General features: G+C 38.8%; 1 protein-coding gene across 1 annotated transcript in view; it reads right to left on the bottom strand.

Annotated features, from left to right (window-relative positions):
• SLC9C2 (solute carrier family 9 member C2 (putative)) overlaps positions 1-19,684 on the bottom strand; it is a gene marked incomplete at both ends in the record, with an annotated part of 78,027 nt that overhangs the window by 490 nt on the left and 57,853 nt on the right. The window contains 6 exons of the mRNA XM_082858438.1: positions 1,266-1,357; positions 3,149-3,233; positions 4,760-4,945; positions 10,383-10,514; positions 11,567-11,734; positions 13,878-13,976. Coding sequence (XP_082714564.1) covers positions 1,266-1,357; positions 3,149-3,233; positions 4,760-4,945; positions 10,383-10,514; positions 11,567-11,734; positions 13,878-13,976 — 762 coding nt within the window. The remainder of the gene's footprint in view (positions 1-1,265; positions 1,358-3,148; positions 3,234-4,759; positions 4,946-10,382; positions 10,515-11,566; positions 11,735-13,877; positions 13,977-19,684) is intronic.

The raw sequence follows: 19,684 nt of genomic DNA, 5'->3' as shown, positions 1-19,684 counted from the left end.
GAAATAGGGTCCCTTTAAGAAAGGAGAGGATGGCCGAGGAAGACAGCCTAAAAAGATTTAAATTGCTTTGTTTAAAGGAACAAAGAACTGTCAGTTTGGTCAATGCCACTGTCCTTCCCCCAACAAACACACTGCAAACCACCGTGATTGTCATAAATAATAGTGGCAGGACCAGAATTTCTATTAGGAGGGTCTTAGGGTGGCTATCTGGTTGGGGATGTGATGGGCCAAGGGACTTCTCGTGAAGCTGCCTTTACACAGCACATCACTTTTCCTTAGAAGACGTGTATTTGGAGTGACTTGGCAACTGGGGGAGGAAGGGTGCTGAAGGGCCCTGAAGCCCATTCTTGGCACCCTTACTGCTACCTGGCCTACTTCTGCATTTGCCTATCGCCTCTTGCTCTGTCAGAGCTGTCTTCTCCTCCACCCCACTCAGCAGTGGGCTCTGGCCCAAGGGAACTCTGTTAGGGGCCTTCACAGAGACACCCCCACCCTTGCAGGCTACCCTTCTCCCCACCAGATTTGCCTCTACCAGCCCTCTCCCTCCCCAACTCTAGGCCTGGCTTCCAGCACTTCTCAAACTTTTCTAAATTAGCTCTGATTGCTGAGGAAACTAGGAAAAAATGTCAGGGCAACACATAAGTGACTCTCCATGATAAAATGTTTTGAGGTCTCTTGTTTCATCTTAAATTCACACAAATTTGTCATCCTACTCCATAGTGTGTTTGTTTCAATACAAAATATTTTAAGTAACCTAACAGCAAAATGAGTTAACTTCTCCCTTTGAAAGACTGTCAAATAAAATTGATACCCTAGGAAGATGCCCGTGATCTACCTGTGCGCCACCCCACCCCCACCCCCACCCCCCACCCCCGCCAGAGAGACCCACACATCCATGGGAATGCGCACTCCAAAGAGAGAAGCATCCATATTTACATACTAATGTCTAACTGTGTGTATGGTGAATGGCCCTCCCCATCCTTAATCCCAGATAGCCCTACTTTTGAACTAAATATCAGGGGGGAAGGGAGTTAGGAGGGGGGAAATTGGGAGGGGGGGCTAGGGCAAAATTACAGTTTTCAAAAATATTCTATAATTTTAATTGTTAAGTAATTCAGGTGAACTTTAATCCCAATTTTCCCATATTAACGAGCTGCCATTTTTCTCACCACCTACATGTTGCTACTTGACTTTACAATTTATTTTCGCTGTGTAGTTTAATATTCACAGTAAGAAAAATCTAATCAAAGTGTCAAGTTTATTACCTCATTCTTTCTCTTCCAGTGATAGTCTCTCTTGGTCATTCCAAGACCGGTGTTGACTGAGCCAATCCAAATAAATGCATTAAACAGAAAAACTAAATTAGGAATTTAAGAGTATAGGTAGCAGGAGGATATTTTGAAATTTCAACTTACTTTCTCCCTGTAAGTGTCGCCTTTCTCTTCTCCCCTTTCAAACAGGCTTTTTACTTTTTTCCCTCAAGGACATTTGTTACTAGGCTCCCAAAAGTCCAATACAAGGGCTGGCAAACCCAAATGAGAAGAGGCAGGTCACTCAAACAAAATGGTTTGGATATAACACAAGAGGGAGTGGACTGAGGCAAACCGTAGAGCATCTGCTTCCCCTGTAGGAGCCAGAGGTGCTCAGCTCTGTCTGATTGTTGCCACACATAGATATGAGGACCGAGGGTTGGCAGACTTTCTGATTTTTTTTTCAAGAAAAGCTCAAAATCTGGATTTTTTTAAATGTGAAATTTCTGGATGTTTACATATTTGACAATTTTAAAAGAAAACATGTATGTGGGCCAAATCCAGTGTACTGGCTGGATCAAGTCCATGGGCCTACCATTTGTGACTTTCCTCCCAAACACATCGTGGAATGCAGAGTGATATATATTTCCCTCACTCTAAAATGCCCTAAGGGGGCTGACATTAGACCCTGAGCTCCCAGCCTTGCCATACACTCCTGTGCCCCAAGAGTGCTGGGGAAGTAGCAAAGTGGCAGACCTAAAGACACTGTGAAGGCTGGGGTGATGGTCACCTCAGTGTTAGCCAACTTGGACAGGAGACCCAGGAGCAGAGGGAGCTCCCAGTATCATGGTGCTGCGTATGACCCCCAGAACAGGGCATGCAAAGTGAGCTGTAAGAATGTCTGAGGTTGAATTTGCTTCTAGGGGAGAAGTGAAATTACTTCTTGAATATCTCTCCTCCTGACAAGGGCAGAGGCCTTGTTCGCTCACTCACCAACTAGTGCTTTGCACAGTGCCCAGCAGCATACTGTGGGGCTGCATTTTATAAGAATTATGCAAATGAGTAACACTGAGATGTAAACTATTGATAAAATGTGCCCTTTATGCACACAATTTGAAATCACGTAACCACCTCCCCCACAAATTAACAATTCATTAAGAATGCCTGGGCTAGCAGGTTACATGAATTGTAAGCACTGGGATGGTGCTAATTAGAGGAGCAAATCAAGGTTGATTGTGTTTTCAAGCTGGGGTAGCTGGGAAAATGGTGACACTAGGCTTGGTAAGGCAGGATGCTGAGCACTGAGTGAAAGATCTCGAATGTATTTTCCCTACAGCAAGGCCTTCCTATCTAGTCTTCTTTATAGTATGCTTAGCACCATGATATAAGCAATTGGGTACTAATATGCATTTAGTGACAATAATTACTTAGTGACTATCAAAGTGCACCTCAAAGCAAGTCACCTGAATTGTGGCTATGACCGTGGCTTTCAATGAGCATGGGTCAGATTCTATATTCCCTTTGGTCGTTGAGAGAAAACCGGCTCCCACACCTGGGCCTGCTGTGTGAGTCTATCCCCTCCCCATTCCTGCTCTGCCCCCAACAGCACTACGGGGCTCCAGCCTACAGGATCAGAGTACAAGGTAGAAGCTGCTGTCCTCCCACAAGGTTGTGGAGGGAAAGGCACGAGAGAGAGTAAGAGCCACCTGGATTTCAGTGTCTGGAAGTCTCCGATATGTGACCTCCCAGAAGCAATGTGGCAGCCAGGGAGGGTCCAAGAATGGAGATGGATGATAAACCCACACAACACCCTCAAACCATTTTCTTAGAATATCAATCTTACATGTAACAAAATTCCTTCTCAGTGGTTTTCTTACCACTAAAGGGCTACCCCTTACCCATGACCTTGGCATTATTATTATTTTCGGCAGGCGCAGGTGCTTGGATAACCAGCAGCTTGCTTAAATCTGAAGTTCCCTCCACCTAAAGGAGAAAAGTCAAAATTAGTCAAAAGAGCATTCTTTGATCTCTAAGATGGCTGCTTCCTAACCTTTCCAAAGAATATAAGAAATAAGCCAAAACCTAGAACTCAGCCTCCAACCTAAGCTCTATCTTTCTCATTTCAAATCCTCTTTAACCTTGTTTCAAAAAGTCTTGGACCAGGAGGTTATCTTTTGGATATTTGTAAACATCAGAAAGGAAATTTCTACACCTTACTTGGAACGAATTTGGAAAATGGAATCCCCAGCATCCACTGAGTTACTTTTATTCCGACACTGACATTCAAGGGCTCAGGGCCCAGCCTTCCCAGATAGGAAAAAGAGCTCTCTTCCTCAAGCTTCTGCCCCATGTGCCACAGAATCTGCCCTCCCAGAATGCAAGGAGCATACATAAGTAACAATTATAACTATCGATAATTTCTAGATATTATCACATATTATCTCATTGAATCCCCACAAGAACCTTATGAGACGACTGCTGCTATTATCCTCATCTTACTAAGAGGAAACTGAGGGTCAGAAGGCACCTTTCCTCCGCTCACACACCTAGTGGGCACAGGTGTCAGGTTTTAAATCCAAGTATGCCTGACTCCTAACTCTAGTGTCTTAAACTAAACTGTGGGATTGCTCCCACTGTTCCCCACCCCTTGTTTCAAAGCTAAATTTTCATTTTCTGTTTAAAAAAAACATTTAAATTACCTTCACCCTCTGAATTGTTGAGAGGTTGACAAAATAAGAACGTTGGTTAGGAAAGTGGTAAATGCACTTTTTAGGAGATTTACCAACTTTTCCAGGACGTAAAATTTCATTAAATTAGTGAATGTTCCCAGCCTGAACAAGCAGAAAGGGTCTCTCCCAAACTTTTTACCAGATGAAAGAGATGTCAGCTCTTTTCATGGCCTCTTGGTCCTCCTCATTCTTGGGCTCTGTCCTCACATCACTCCTGTGGTCCGACAGCATGGCTTGGCCCAGTAGGGACCTGACTTCTACTCTTCCCATCCCCTGTTATGTCCCAGGTGTTCACACTTCCCCCTTCCTTACAGAGGCGTGGAATGATGAGGCCCAGGGCCCTCTGTCAAGTTGTGCCCCTAGCCCCTAATGTGTCAGCAAAGTGACATGGCCCCAATGCATCTCCCTTCTTATCAGCCAGCGCAGATAACTTCCAGAGCCATGCTAGCAAGCAGTGTCATTGCCCTGGCGTGAACTAGGAAAAGTGTACCCCGTCCTTCCTCTGTGGACGCACAGCCCATGCCAGGACAAACAGCTTGGCAAGTAGAGAGCAGGCAGATTCCTGCCCCCCTTGTCCCTCAGTGACACTCTTGTGCGGGGCACAACTTGTACAACAGTACACAGAAGCCCTGGGTACATTTCGACTGTTTTGTTAAGGGCAGGTGAGAACTATAGGGTCTTTCTAGGTTAAATTTCCCTTTAAGGTGGTTGGTTGAGTTTTAAAGTCACTTACAGGGCACAATGAAAAGCAAATGACTCTTTAGAAATGATCCTCCTTACCTGTTCACAGGTTTTAGGTAAAATGCAAGGTGCAAGATATGGTACCTCTGTCTTAGTATCAATAACACTGCCGTATACAAGAATAACGAATTTCATGTTCACATTATCAATAGTCATTTCGTTATAGCTTGATAAAGTCTCCACATATGCATGATTGAGGGCCACGCACTTCTGAAACTTTAAGTCCTAAAATAAAATGAGATTTTGTCCTGTAAATCATACAAAATGACACACGGTATCAAGAAGAAAGCATATTCCACATGAAAAGATGCTCGACATCATTAACCATCAAGGAAATGGAAACCAGCTCACACTTATCAGAATGGCCATCATCAAAAAGACAACAAATAAGTGTTGGCAAGGATGTGGAGAAAAGGGAACCTTCGTGCACTGTTGCTGGGATTGTAAACTGGTGCAGCCACTATGGGAAATAGTAGGAGGTTCCTCAAAAAATTAATAAAACTACCATATGATCCAGCAATCCCACTTCTGGGTATTTACCCAAAGAAAATAAAAACACTAATTTGAAAAGATATATGCACCCCTACGCTCACTGCAACATGATTTACAATAGCCAAGATATGGAAGCAACCTAAATGTCATTGATAGATGAATGGATAAAGAAGATGTGGTATATATATATATATATACTGTTGGACTGTTGGACTGACCTCTAAGTCAGTATATATATATATATATGGAATGAAATACTACTCCGTCATAAAAAAGAATGAAATCTTGCCATTTGCGACAACATGGATGAACCTAGAGCGAAGTGAAATAAGTCAGATAGAGAAAGACAAATACCATATGATCTCACTTACATGTGCAATCTAAAAAACAAAACAAATGAACAAACAAAACAAAACAGAAAACGACTTAAAGATACAGAGAGCAAAATGGTGGTTGCCAGAGGGGAGGGGAGGTGGGAGGTTGGATAAAATAGGTGAAGAGGGGGCTTCCCTGGTGGCGCAGTGGCTGAGAGTCCGCCTGCCGATGCAGGGGACACGGGTTCGTGCCCCGGTCTGGGAAGATCCCACATGCAGCGGAGCGGCTGGGCCCGTGAGCCATGGCCGCTGAGCCTGCGCGTCCAGAGCCTGTGCTCCGCAAGGGGAGAGGCCAGAACAGTGAGAGTCCCACGTACCGAAAAAAAAAAAATAATAATGACTAAAATAAATGAAAGATCAAAAGTTTAAAAAAAGAAGAAGAAAGCAAATTCACTGATTTAGCTGAGTTCTTTGAGGATGCCAAAGGGCAAATAGACCCTGGGGCCAACAGATAGAATTTATTTGGAGTTCAGAATGACTTCTGACAAGATTCTGAATTCAGAACTTTTATACTGACAAGATTCTGAATTCAGAGCTTTTATATTGCTACTGTTTAGTGGCCCTGAATGTGGTTGCCCAGCCCTGATTTATTTATAATCAGCCACAGCAGGGCAGTCAGCTATGCCTCTTGGATTTCTATTCACACAAGAACCAGAGTCCTAAATATGCAGAGGTTTTATCTTGCAGTAAGCAAAGGTCCCACTTGACAAGGAAACAAACAAAACAAAACAAAACTTAAGCATATGCCAAGGCTCATAAACATAGATTTTAGAGCTAGAAGAGAGCTGTTATGGATTGAATTGTGTCCCTCCAAAATTTATATATTGAAGTCTTAAACCCCAGTACCTCAGAATGTTACCTTATTTGGAAATAGGGTCATTGCAGATGTAATTGTTTAAGATAAGATGAGGTCAAACTGCAACAGGGTGGACACCTAATCCAATATGACTGGTGCCCTTATGAAAAGGGGAAATTTGAACACAGACATACATACAAGGGGAACTCCATGTGAAGATGAAGACAGCTGTCTACAGGCCAAGGAGGGAGGCCTGGACTAGATTCTCCACCATAGCCCTCAGTAGGAACCAGTACTGCCAGGACCTTGATTTCAGATTTCTAGGCTTGAGAACTGTGAGACAATAAATTTCTGTCATTTAAGTCACCCAGTTTGCAGTACCTTGTGACAGAAGCCCCAGCAAACTAATATAGGAGCTTAGAGGTCAGTCCAACAGTAGTAATCTCTTGGACGGTGCCCTGACAGCGGCCATCAACTCATTCTGAACATTTCCAGCCACAGGAAGTACACAGCTACATGATTCAGCCCTCAGATCTTGGTCCCTGACATGCAAATCAAACACTTAATTGCTGAGGGCACCGGCATAGTTGGGGCACCAAAAACATAAGAAAATTAGCAAACTTATCTAGAATTTTACAACCAGAAAAATCTCGTAAAAAGCTATTTTGGTTTTTAAATGCATATAAAATTTGAATTGTGTGGTCTAGAGGAGGGTGTTCAGCATAACCTTGTTAGTCTTTGGGGGTTCTAAAAAGTCTTAATTGGTTAGTTCTTTAATGAAAAAAGACTAGAAGGAAATAAGCCAAAATGTTAAACAGAGATTTTCTGGGGAGTAAATTGGGGTAGAAAATTATTATTATCTTCTTACATTTTGTAACTGTGTTTTTTAAATTTATATAATGAATATGTGTTGCTTGTGAATTTTTTAAAAATGAAAGGACATTCACCTTATTATTGAGTTAAGTCTCACTCCATAGAGTTTCAACTTTTGGGTCCCAATTCTCTCCTCTGGAGTTTCAAAGTAGACTCTAAACTTGTCCTACTGCTCATGAAGAGGCAAAGCAAAAGGAAAAGAATCTACATCTCCTTACCCTTCTGTTAAAGTTTTTCTGAAAAATATTATTGCCACATAGTAAAAGACTGACTGCCTTAGCATGATGTGCTAATTTTTTAAGACAATTTTTTAGAGTAGTTTTAGATTCACAGCAAAACTGAGAGGAAGGTACAGAGATTTCTCATAACCCCCTGCCCTTATACATGCATAGCCTCCCCTATTATCAACATTCTCCACCAGAGTGGTACATTTATTACAACCGCTGAATCTACACTGATACACATAATCACCCAAAGTCCATAGTTTGCATTAGGTTTCACTGTTGATGTTGTACATTCTATGGGTTTGGACAAATGTATAAAGACAGGTATCCATCATACATGTATCGTAGAGTATTTTCATTGCCTTAAAAATCCTCTGTGCTCTACCTGTTCATGCCTCCTCACCCCAACTCCTAGCAACCACTGATCTTTTTATTGTCTTCATAGTTTTGCCTTTTCCAGAAAGTCCTATTGTTGGAACCATAGAGTATGTAGCCTTTTCAGATGGCTTCTTTCACTTAGTAATATGCATTTAAATTTCTTCCATGTCTTTTTCATGGCTTAATAACTCATTTCTTTTTAGCACTGAATAATATTCCATTGTCTGGAAGTACCACAGTTTATCCATTCATCTACTGAAAAACATCTTGGTTGATCGCTTCCAAGTTTTGGCAATTATGAATAAGGTATTATAAACATTTGTGTGTAGGTTTTTCATAAACAAAACAAACAGAAAACCTACAGAATGGGAGAAAATATTTGCAAATGATGTAACCGACAAGGGATTAATCTCCAAAATATACAAACAGCTCACACAGCTCAATATCAAAAAAACAAACAAACAAATCAAAAAATGGGCAGAAGACCTAAACAGACATTTCTCCAAAGAAAACATGCAGATGGCCAAAAGGTACATGAAAAGATGCTCAACATCGCTAATTATTAGAGAAGTGCAAATCAAAACTACAATGAGGTATCAGAATGGCCATCATCAAAAAGTCTACAAATAATAAATGCTGGAGAGGGTGTGGAGAAAAGGGAACCCTCCTATGCTGTTGGTGGGAATGTAAATTGATGCAGCCACTGTGGAGAACAGTATGGAGGTTCCTTAAAAAACTAAAAACGAGCTACCATATGATCCTGCAATCACATTCTTGGGCATATATCCAGAGAATACCATAATTTGAAAAGATATATGCACCCCAGTGTTCACTGCAGCACTATTTACAATAGCCAAGACATGGAAGCAACCTAAATGTCCATCAACAGATGAATGGATAAAGAAGATGTGGTATATATATTCAATGGAATATTATTCAGCCATAAAAAAGAATGAAATAATGCCATTTGCAGCAACATGGATTGACCTAGAGATTATCATACTAAGTGAAGTAAGCCAGATAAAGACAAATATCATATGACATCACTTGTATGTGGAATCTAAAAAAAACGATGATACAAATAAGCTTATATACAAAACAGAAATAGACCCACAGACACAGAAAACAAACTTATGGTTACCAAAGGGGAAAGAGAGGGGAGGAATAAACATATACACACTAATATATATAAAATACACACTACTATATATAAAATAGACAGACAGCAAGGATCTACTGTATAGCACAGGGAACTATACTCAATATTTTGTAATAATATATAAGGAAAAAGTATATATATATATATATATATAACAGAATCACTTTGCTGTACACCTGAAACTAACAGAACACTGTAAATCAAATATACTTCAGTTTTTAAAAAAATCCATGTGTAGGTTTTTGTGTGGACATAAGTTTTGAACTCCTTTGGGTAAATATCAAAGAGAGTGATTGCTGGGTCATATGGCAAGAGTATGTTAGTTTTGTAAGAAACCGCCAAACTGTCTTCCAAAGTGGCTATGTACCATTTCGCATTCTCACCAGCAATGAATGAGAGTTCCTGTTGCTCCGTACCCTTGCCAGCATGTGGTGTTGTCAGTGTTCCAAATATTGGCGAATTAATAGGTTTGTACTGGTATCACATTGTTGTTTTAACTTGCATTTCCCTGATGACATAGGATGTGGAGCATCTTTTCCTATGTTTATTTGCCATTTGTATATCTTCTTTGATAAGGTGTCTGTTATGATCTTTGGCCCATTTTTTAATCAGGCTGTTTTTTTTCCCTACTGTTGAGTTTTAAAAGCTCTTCGTATATTCTGGATAATAGTTCTTTATCTGATGTGTCTTTTGCAAATATTTTCTCCCAGTCTGTGGCTTCTCTTCTCATTCTCCTGAGACATGCTAATTTTTTAACCCAATATTTATATTCATATATATATATATATATATATATATATATATATATATATCTATCTCACAATTCAATGAATATTGTTGAACTTCAGGTCTGTCACTTCTCCAGTTGCTGACTCATGGTAGGGGCTCAAAAAATTACTAAATGGGATGTAAATATGGGGTTGTAAATTGTGCAGTCCAAGAACAGACTTGAACCACTACTTTCTGGAGAGAAAGTTCATAGATGAGGCTTAGTAAACTCAGTAAAAATTTGAAAAGGCAGGAGATTTATATTAACGTAGGTAGATAGAGAAGACTATAATAAACACCAGACAATGCTCATTAACGCATTCTAATTAATGCTATGCTTGATTCTTGGGGATCTACCTATTTAAGATTTGCTGACTTTATTATTTTTAAGGGATGACTGCAGGTAGCCTGGGAAAATCAGCTGTCACAAGGGGACTGATGACCTATAGGAAGTCAGGATAAGCGAGTGATGAGGACTCTGAAGTATTACTTTGAAAGATCAGACACACCTTCCTTTCTTTGTCTCCAAAATATGAAATGCATTTTGTAAAAAATACAGTAAATAAAATTTCATTCATATTTTAATCATGCAACTTACCTCATCAATGAGACTTGATTCAAAATACTGATAGGCAATACTGAGAGCAAGCTTCAGCCATATTTTATATTCCAGGGATGGCCAGAAGACATCAAAGCCTTCATATAAATCCTCCAGGGAGATAAAGCAAGCCTGAAATGACAAGGTATCAAACAGTATGCTTGATTTGAAACTAAATTACAAGACCATCAGAAAAAAAAAAATGCCTGTAGATTTCATCTTCACCTAACCTCCTAGAAAAAACTATCAACTCTAGTATAGTAATTATGATACTCTGCCGTTTAAGCATAAGATGATAGAATGTACAGTCCAATTAAAGCTATAGACTTAAAAACAGGCCAGGAAACTTTATACCAATCAATAGGTAGGATAATCATGAGCCCAAGATTAAGGAACTAAGCCACATAAACTTATCTATTTTTACTGTCACAGTAGGTCACGTTGGCTCATTCATAGTATTTGTTTCCAGCAAAGTGACAATCCAAATAAGGAAGACAACTCTTTCAGAACTCACTGAAGTTCATTTACCTGAAATTCAGTGAATTCAATTCAGCCTTGTGAATACATTCATGCCTTCTATCCTCTTCCAAAAATGAAATGGTATGAAACTGATAAGGTGACATTCCTTTCTGTTTGTCACACTCCTAAGACTCTGGACACTGCTCTGTTGCATCTATCAGTCCCAAAAGCTTGAAAATTTTTTGTAAGTGGGAACTTTCACTAATTTCAATTTGAATCGCCCACAGCTAGTGCAATATCAGGCCATTTATTTGTTAAATAAACTTCTTATTTAGCAAGTGAAAAATGGAAGACAGAGGGTTGAAACACAAGTATACTTTAAAAACACCACTCTCATTATGGTGGCCATTTATTGAGCATCTAAACGTGCCAGGCATTTTACATATATATTTCCTTATCTTCATAACATCAAAAGTTAGATATTTTCTCTTTTAATAAAAAAAACTGGCATAGTCTCCTTGGTTAAAATATCAGCCTCCAGATCCCATAGCAGATGTGAGACACTAAACTGGCCTCTCTCAGCTAGTCTACACCTGCTTCACAGTAGCTGGTTGGGTGACTAAATAAGATATCAGAACCCAGAGGAACAAAGATGCTGGCACTCCTTAATGACTTGAGGAAGAATTAACTAACAACTCACAATATATACTGAACCAGTTTCTTACCTGTAAAATAGTTTCACAGATGGCAGTATATTCAATTTCACACTTAAGCAGACAGCTCAACTCTCCAATTATGTCTCCACTAGTACAGTACTCTGTAAACCTGGTCGCGGACTCTCTATCAGCCCTTAGGCTCCTGTCTATTCCAAAGGTAGGAGGTGAACTCTGCAGCTGCAAAGGGGAAAAAATTGTGCCAAGGGAAATATAAAATTAAAAGCCCTTGACCAAACCCCAGGAGCTCCCAGTTTTTCTTGCAATTATTACAATGGAAGGAAAACATTCTTTATGAATCCTTTCAGGTGTAAAGCAGGAATTAGGCTTCACAAGAATCATGGTTTCTTTCACATTTCAACTCTCCAAGGCAAGACTGTTTCTAATCTTTAGCTTTACAGATGACCCCTATTTACCTCCCTTGTATAAAAATTCTACCAAAAGTAGTCATTGCAGTCTGCCACTAATGCCACTCTATTAGATATTAGCATAATATCTATTAGATATTCTTAGCATAATAGGCTAGTGTCTCAGGTGGAAAAAACTTCTGGTTGCATGGATGCGTAAATCGGATATCATGAATTAATATGCCTCCAAACCAAGCCGTGATTTCAGTAGAAGCCTTGCTTCCCTGAAGATGCTTAAGAATAATTACCATGAGACATTAACAGGAAAAGGTTTTAGGATGAACACAGGATGGTTGGGTTACTTCAGGAAAAGAACTGGTAGGTGTAGGTGCGGGTAAAGAAAGGTATCAGATTTCAGGAGGAAGATGTGGGAATCAACCAGAAGGATTACACAACTTTCCAGAAAGTTTAGCTGTAAATATCAAAGAGGAAAGCTATTGTTCAAGACACAGGAAACGGAAAAAAGGTCACTGAAGGAGTTGCTATGAAAACTGTACCCTCTCCTAGTGATTATCATTTAAACTTTCAGAGGCATTCATGCTTCCAAAGGACTTGATTTTTTTTAATTTAATTTTGAATGCAATTCAAAGGCCTTTTGAGTAATCAAGAATGTCTCTGCTTTTTTGCAAACCAAGGAAAGGGGATAACATCTGTGGTAAGCAGAATTCTAAAGAAATCCTTCCAAGATTCCTGTCTCTTTGCTATTCAATCAAACATTTATCTATGAACTGCTGTGAAGGGATTTTGCAGATAGAATTCAGGATACTGCTAATCAGCTAAACTTAAAGAGATGATTCTGGATTATCCTGTTGGGCCCAATGTAATCACATGAGCCCTCAAAAGTAGAAGGGGGAATAGCTGTCAAAGATTGGTGGCGGGGGGGGGGGCGGGTGGTGGTGGTGGAAATGAATTGATTTCTCTGTCCATTAGTTTTCCACCTTACATGAGGTTGATGTAAGGATTCAATGTCATAACACATTGCCATTCTCGACCACCCTTTTAAATGTCACAATTAGCCATCTTCATCTCTCCATCACCGCTAACATACTATATATTTAACTTAGGTATTTTGTCCATTGTCCCATCTCCTTCTATGCCTCTACTAGAAATTAAACTCTAAGAAGACAGCGATTTTTGTTTTTGTCGATTCTATGCCTAGAATGAGCAGTGCCTGCTGCATGATAGTAATGAAGTAAATATTTGTTGAATGAATGAGTGAATGGATGAATGGAAAGTGCCTGACACTTAATAAACTCTATACATGTGTTAGTATTTATTATAATAGTTTATTTCCATGATTAATTTTGGTATTTTTAAGGTCTGAAACACCCATTCCAAAAATAGAAAGCCAAATATATTATTTGCACTGTAATAAGGGTTTGTCACTTGTAACTGTCATCTAGGATCTAGGAATTATGTTGGTCATAGCTAGGGCTCACCCATGGATTCAGCTACTAGTATTCAGTTTCTAAAGGATTCTTGTCCCTATCATTCTACTGACACCAAAAGCCTCCTACTGGTTAAAAATTGTATGATTTTCATCCTATCTGACCTCTGGGAGAATCTGATGTTGTGGTCTATTTCCTCATTCTTGACACTCATTTCCTTTAGGTGAGTAACCCAACCACTCCAAGTATTGGGTTCCTTATCTGAACGTCGAAAAGACTGTTCCTCCCAGGACTGTTGTGAGGAATAAATAATAATTATGAAAGCATTTTGTAAGATGGGAAGCACCTTTCGGATGGTGGGTATTATAATTATCTCTCAGCTGTAGTGTTCACTCTGAACAGAAATGGTTTCATCTGGAAAACAAATTATGTTAAAAATTTCAAAATATCTTAGTTCCTAAATTTCTCCTTATGTGATAATTACGTATTTCAAAATACATTTTCAGTAAATAATAAATAGTCCCTTACGATCGCCATTCCTGAAATAATTAAGTAGATTCCTTGTGGCATTTCACCTTCTTTACAAATGACATCTCCATAGTCAAAACAGGCAAGTTTGGCTCTTTCCTGAAAGAAAAAAAAAAAAGAAGAAGAAAAGAAAAGGAAAGGAAAAGAGAATTAACACAAATCTTTACAGTCTACTTCTCTAAATAGAAATAAATTTTAAAGCATAAAAACAAACTATATTCTCTGGTTTCTTAATGAATTACAACATTTTTGCATACCTCATTAACTTTTAGGTAAAAAAGGGACAAGCAAGCAAATTGTAGACTTTTGCTTAGGACCTAGCAGAGTGGTAGAAACACCCAATAAATGCTAGGTTGGATAATGGTTACAATAAAGTGTAATAATTCTGATCAGGAGACACGGGCATGGCACTCTGGGAAAAAAATTCAGAAAGGTCACAGGACCCTGTATTGGGTGTCCATGGGAGATTACACAGAGGAAGGAACAGCTAAGCTGAGACCTGAAGGAAGAGTAACAGATAGCCAGGATACGATGAGTTGATGACCATTTACGGCAGAGGATTCAGTTTAAGCAAAGACCCAGAAGTAAACAGAATAACTGCACTGGGGGTAACCACAGAAGATTCAATACATCTCAGGCAGGCAAGGAGGGGTGGAGACCGGGGCTGAGTTATCCATTAGGCATCAATAGGCACAGTGTCCAGGGTTCACAATACTTTTCGGGATTTACAACAATGTTTTAGTTTCTTTTAAAATCAGAAGAAAATAAAAGAACTTTTAGGTAGAGTAAAATGTCTTAATACTAAAACATCTAATACTAATATATTCATCTTTATACTAACACGATCATAAAGTATAATTTTTTTAGTGCTTTTTTACGGAGGAAAAGGCAGAAGTGCCTGGGGCCCAGGAAAGTCATATTGCAGCCCAGGTGGAGGCAGGACTGGAGAGGTGAGCCGAAGCCAGGTCTCCAAGGGGCTCACAGGCACGGTAAAAAGTCTGGGCTTTTCCCAAAACCAGGGGGTAGCCACTAAAAGGTTTGTAACAGGAGAATTATGGTGACAGATTTGCATTTTACAAAGATGTGTGGGAAACATACTTTTAAGTCATGCATAGTAGTTATCTCGAAGTGTGGGGTGGGGAGTGAAAGGTTTTCACTTTTCCCTTCTGATTTATTTTACAGTGTAGAAATAAACATGCATGACTTCACAATATTTTTTTAAAAGCTCACCTAAAGCCAATTATCCCCCTTATGTATTATTCAGACCTTGTTGTTTTTTTTTTTGGCAGGTGCCATTCTTTTTTTTTTTAATACAGCAAGTTTTCATTAGTTATCTTTTTTTTAAACATCTTTATTGCAGTATATTTGCTTTAGAGTGTTGTGTTAGTTTCTGCTGTATAAAAAAGGGAATCAGTAATATACATACATATATCCCCATATACCCTCCCTCTTGCGTCTCCCTCCCACCCTCCTTATCCCACCCCTCTAGGTGGTCACAAAGCACTGAGCTGATCTCCCCGTGTGATGCAGCTGCTTCCCACTAGCTATCTATTTCATATTTGGTAGCGTATACATGTCAATGCTACTCTTTCACTTCGTCCCATCTTACCCTACCCCCTCCCCCTGTCCTCAGGTCCATTCTTTATGTCTGTGTCTTTATTCCTGTCCTGCCCCTAGGTTCATGAGAACCATTTTTTTTTTTTAGATTCCATATATATGTGTTAGCACATGGTATTTGTTTTTCTCTTTCTGACTTATTTCACTCTGTATGACAGACTCTAGGTCCATCCACCTCACTACAAATAACTCAATTTCATTTCTTTTTATGGCTGAGTGATATTCCACTGTATATATGTGCCACATCCTCTTTATCCATTCATCTGTTGATGGACAGTTAGGTTGCTTCCATGTTCTGGCTAATGTAAATAGTGCTGCAATGAACACTGTGGTACATGACCCGTTTTTTTAAAATTTATTTATTAACATCTTTATTGGAGTAAAATTGCTTTACAATGGTTAGTTTCTGCCATTATAACAAAGTGAATCAGCTATACATAAACGTATATCGCCGTATCTCCTCGCTCTTGCGTCTTCTTCCTACCCTCCATATCCCACCCCTCTAGGTGGCATGACCCTTTATAATTATGGTTTTCTCAGGGTATATGCCCAGCAGTGGGATTGCTGGGTCATATGGTAGTTCTATTTGTAGTTTTTTAAGGAACCTCCATACTGTTTTCCACAGTGGCTGTATCAATTTACATTCCCACCAACAGTGCAAGAGGGTTCCCTTTTCTCCACACCCTCTTCAGAATTTACTGTTTGTAGAATTTTTGATGATGGCCATTCTGACCAGTGGGAGGTGATACCTCACTGTAGTTTTGATTTGCATTTCTCTAATGATTACCGATGTCAAGCATCTTTTCATCTGTTTATTGGCAATCTGTATATCTTCTTTGGAGAAATGTCTATTTAGGTCTTCTGACCATTTTTGGATTGGGTTGCTTGTTTTTTTGATATTGAGCTGCATGAGCTGCTTGTACATTTCGGAGATTAATCCTTTGTCAGCTGCTTCATTTGCAAATATTTTCTCCCATTCTGAGGGTTGTCTTTTCGCCTTGTTTACGGTTTGTTTGCTGTGCAAAAGCTTTGAAGTTTCATTAGGCCCAATTTATTTTTGTTTTTATTTCCATTTCTCTAGGAGGTGGGTCAAAAAGAATCTTGCTGTGATTTATGTCACAGAGTTCCGCCTATGTTTTCCTCTAAGAGTTTTATAGTCTCTGGCCTTTCCTTTAGGTCTTTAATCCATTTTGAGTTTCATTTTGTGTATGGTGTTAGGAAGTGTTCTAATTTCATTCTTTTACATGTAGCTGTCCAGTTTTCCCAGCACCACTTACTGAACAGGCTTTCTTTTCTCCATTGTATACTCTTGCCTCCTTTATCAAAGATAACGTGACCATATATGCGGGGGTTTATTTCTAGGCTTCTATCCTGTTCCATTGATCTATATTTCTGTTTTTGTGCCAGTACCATACTGTCTTGATTACTGTAGCTTTGTAGTATAGTGTGAAGTCAAGGAGCCTGATTCCTCCAGCTCCGTTTTTCTTTCTCAAGACTGCTTTGATCATTCAGGGTCTTTTGCATTTCCATACAAATTGTGCAATTTTTTGCTCTAGTTCTGTGAAAAATGCCATTGGTAGTTTGATAGGATTGCATTGAATCTGTAGATTGCTTTGGGTAGTACAGTCATTTTCACAATGTTGATTCTTACAATCCAAGAACATAGTATATCTCTCCATCTGTTTGCATCATCTTTAATTTCCCTCATCAGTGTCTTATAGTTTTCTGCATATAGGTCTTTTGTCTCCTTAGGTAGGTTATTCCTAGGTATTTTATTCTTTTCGTTGCAATGGTAAATGGGAGTGTTTCCTTAATTTCTCTTTCAGATTTTTCATCGTTAGTGTTTAGGAATGCAAGAGATTTCAGTGCATTAATTTTGTACCTGCTACTCTACCAAATTCATTGATTAGCTCTAGTAGTTTTCTGGTAGCATCTTTAGGATTCTCTATGTGTAGTATCATGACATCTGCAAACAGTGACAGTTTTACTTCTTCTTTTCTTATTTAGATTCCTTTTATTTCTTTTTCTTCTCTGATTGCCATAGCTAAAACTTCCAAACTATGTTGAATAATAGTCGTGAGAGTGAGCAACCTTGTCTTGCTCCTAATCTTAGAGGAAATGGCTTCTGTTTTTCACCATTGAGAGTGATGTTGGCTGTGGGTTTGTCATATATGCCTTTATTATGTTCAGGTAGGTTCCCTCTATGCCTACTTTCTGGAGAGTTTTTACCATAAATGGGTGCTGAATTTTGTTGAAAGCTTTTTCTGCATGTATTGAGATTATCATATGATTTTTATTCAATTTGTTAATATGGTGTATCACATTGATTGATTTGCATATATTAAAGAATCCTTGCATCCCTGGGATAAACCCCACTTGATCATGGTGTATGATCCTTTTAATGTGCTGTTGGATTCTGTTTGCTAGTATTTTGTTGAGGATTTTTGGATCAATGTTCATCAGTGATATTGGCCTGTAGTTTTCTTTTTTTGTAACACCTCTGTCTGGTTTTGGTATCAGGGTGATGGTGGCCTCATAGAATGAGTTTGTGAGTGTTCATCCCTCTGCTATACTTTGGAATAGTTTCAGAAGGATAGGTGTCAGCTCTTCTCTAAATGTCTGATAGAATTCGCCTGTGAAGCCATCTGGTCCTGGGCTTTTGTTTGTGGGAAGATTTTTAATCACAGCTTCAATTTCAGTGAAATGGAAATTTCAATTGAAAATTCAATTTCAGTGTGACTGGTCTGTTTATGTTTCCTATTTCTTCCTGGTTCAGTCTCAGAAGGTTGTGGTTTACTAAGAATTTGTCTATTTCTTTCACGTTGTCCATTTTATTGGCATATTGTTGCTTGCAGCAATCTCTCATGATCATTCATATTTCTGCAGTGCAGTCGTTACTTCTCATTTTTCATTTCTAATTCTGTTGATTTGAGTCTTCTCCCTTTTTTTCTTGATGAGTCTGACTAATGGTTTATCAATTTTGTTTACCTTCTCAGAGAACCAGCTTTTAGTTTTGTTGATCTTTTCTACTGTTTCCTTCATTTCTTTTTCATTTATATCTGATCTGATCTTTATGATTTCTTTCCTTCTGCTAACTTTGGGGTTTTTTTTGTTGTTGTTCTTCTTTCTCTAATTGCTTTAGGTGTAAGGTTAGGTTGTTTATTTGAGATGTTTCTTGTTTCTTGAGGTAGGATTGTGTTTCTAGAAACTTCCCTCTTAGAACTGCTTTTGCTGCCTCCCATAGGTTTTGGGTCATCGTGTTTTCATTGTCATATATTTCTAGGTATTTTTTTATTTCTTCTTTGAGTTCCTCAGTGATCTCTTGGTTATTTAGTAGCATATTATTTAGCATCCATGTGTGTGTATTTTTTTACAGTTTTTTTCCTGTAATTGACGTCTAGTCTCATAGCGTTGTGGTCAGAAAAGATACTTGATAAGATTTCAATTTTCTTAAATTTACCAAGCTTGATTTGTGACCCAAGATATGGTCTATCCTGGAGAATGTTCCATGGGCATTTGAGAAGAAAGTGTATTCTGTTGTTTTCCAATGGAATGTCCTATAAATATCAATTAAGCTCATCTTGTTTAATGTCTCATTTAAAGCTTGTGTTTTCTTATTTATTTTCATCTTGGATGATCTTTCCATTGGTGAAAGTGGGGTGTGAAAGTCCCCTACCATTATTGTGTTACCGCTGATTTCCCCTTTTATGGCTGTTAGCATTTGCCTTATGTATTGAGATGCTCCTATGTTGGTTGCATAAATATTTACAATTGTTATAACTTCTTCATGGATTGATTCCTTGATCATTATGTAGTGTCCTTCTTTTTCTCTTGTAATAGTCTTTACTTTAAAGTCTATTTTGTCTGATATGAGTATTGCCACTCCAGCTTTCTTTTGATTTCCATTTGCATGGAATATCTTTTTCCATCCCCTCACTTTCAGTCTGTATGTGTCCCTAGGTCTGAAGTGGGTTTCTTGTAGATGGCATATACATGGGTCTTGTTTTTGTATCCATTCAGCAAGCCTGTGTCTTTTGGTGGGAGCATTTAATCCATTCACATTTAAGGCAATTATCAATATGTATGTTCCTATGACCATTTTCTTCATTGCTTTGGGTTTGTTTTTGTAGGTCCTTTTCTTCTCTTGTGTTTCCCACTAAGAAGTTCCTTTAGCATTTGTTGTAGAATTG

This window comes from Leucopleurus acutus (assembly GCF_964270905.1).
Source record: "Leucopleurus acutus genome assembly, chromosome: 2".
NCBI lineage: Eukaryota > Metazoa > Chordata > Mammalia > Artiodactyla > Delphinidae > Leucopleurus > Leucopleurus acutus.
The sequence above is the reverse complement of the archived record's forward strand: the minus strand, read 5'-3'. Positions and strand labels throughout refer to the sequence as shown.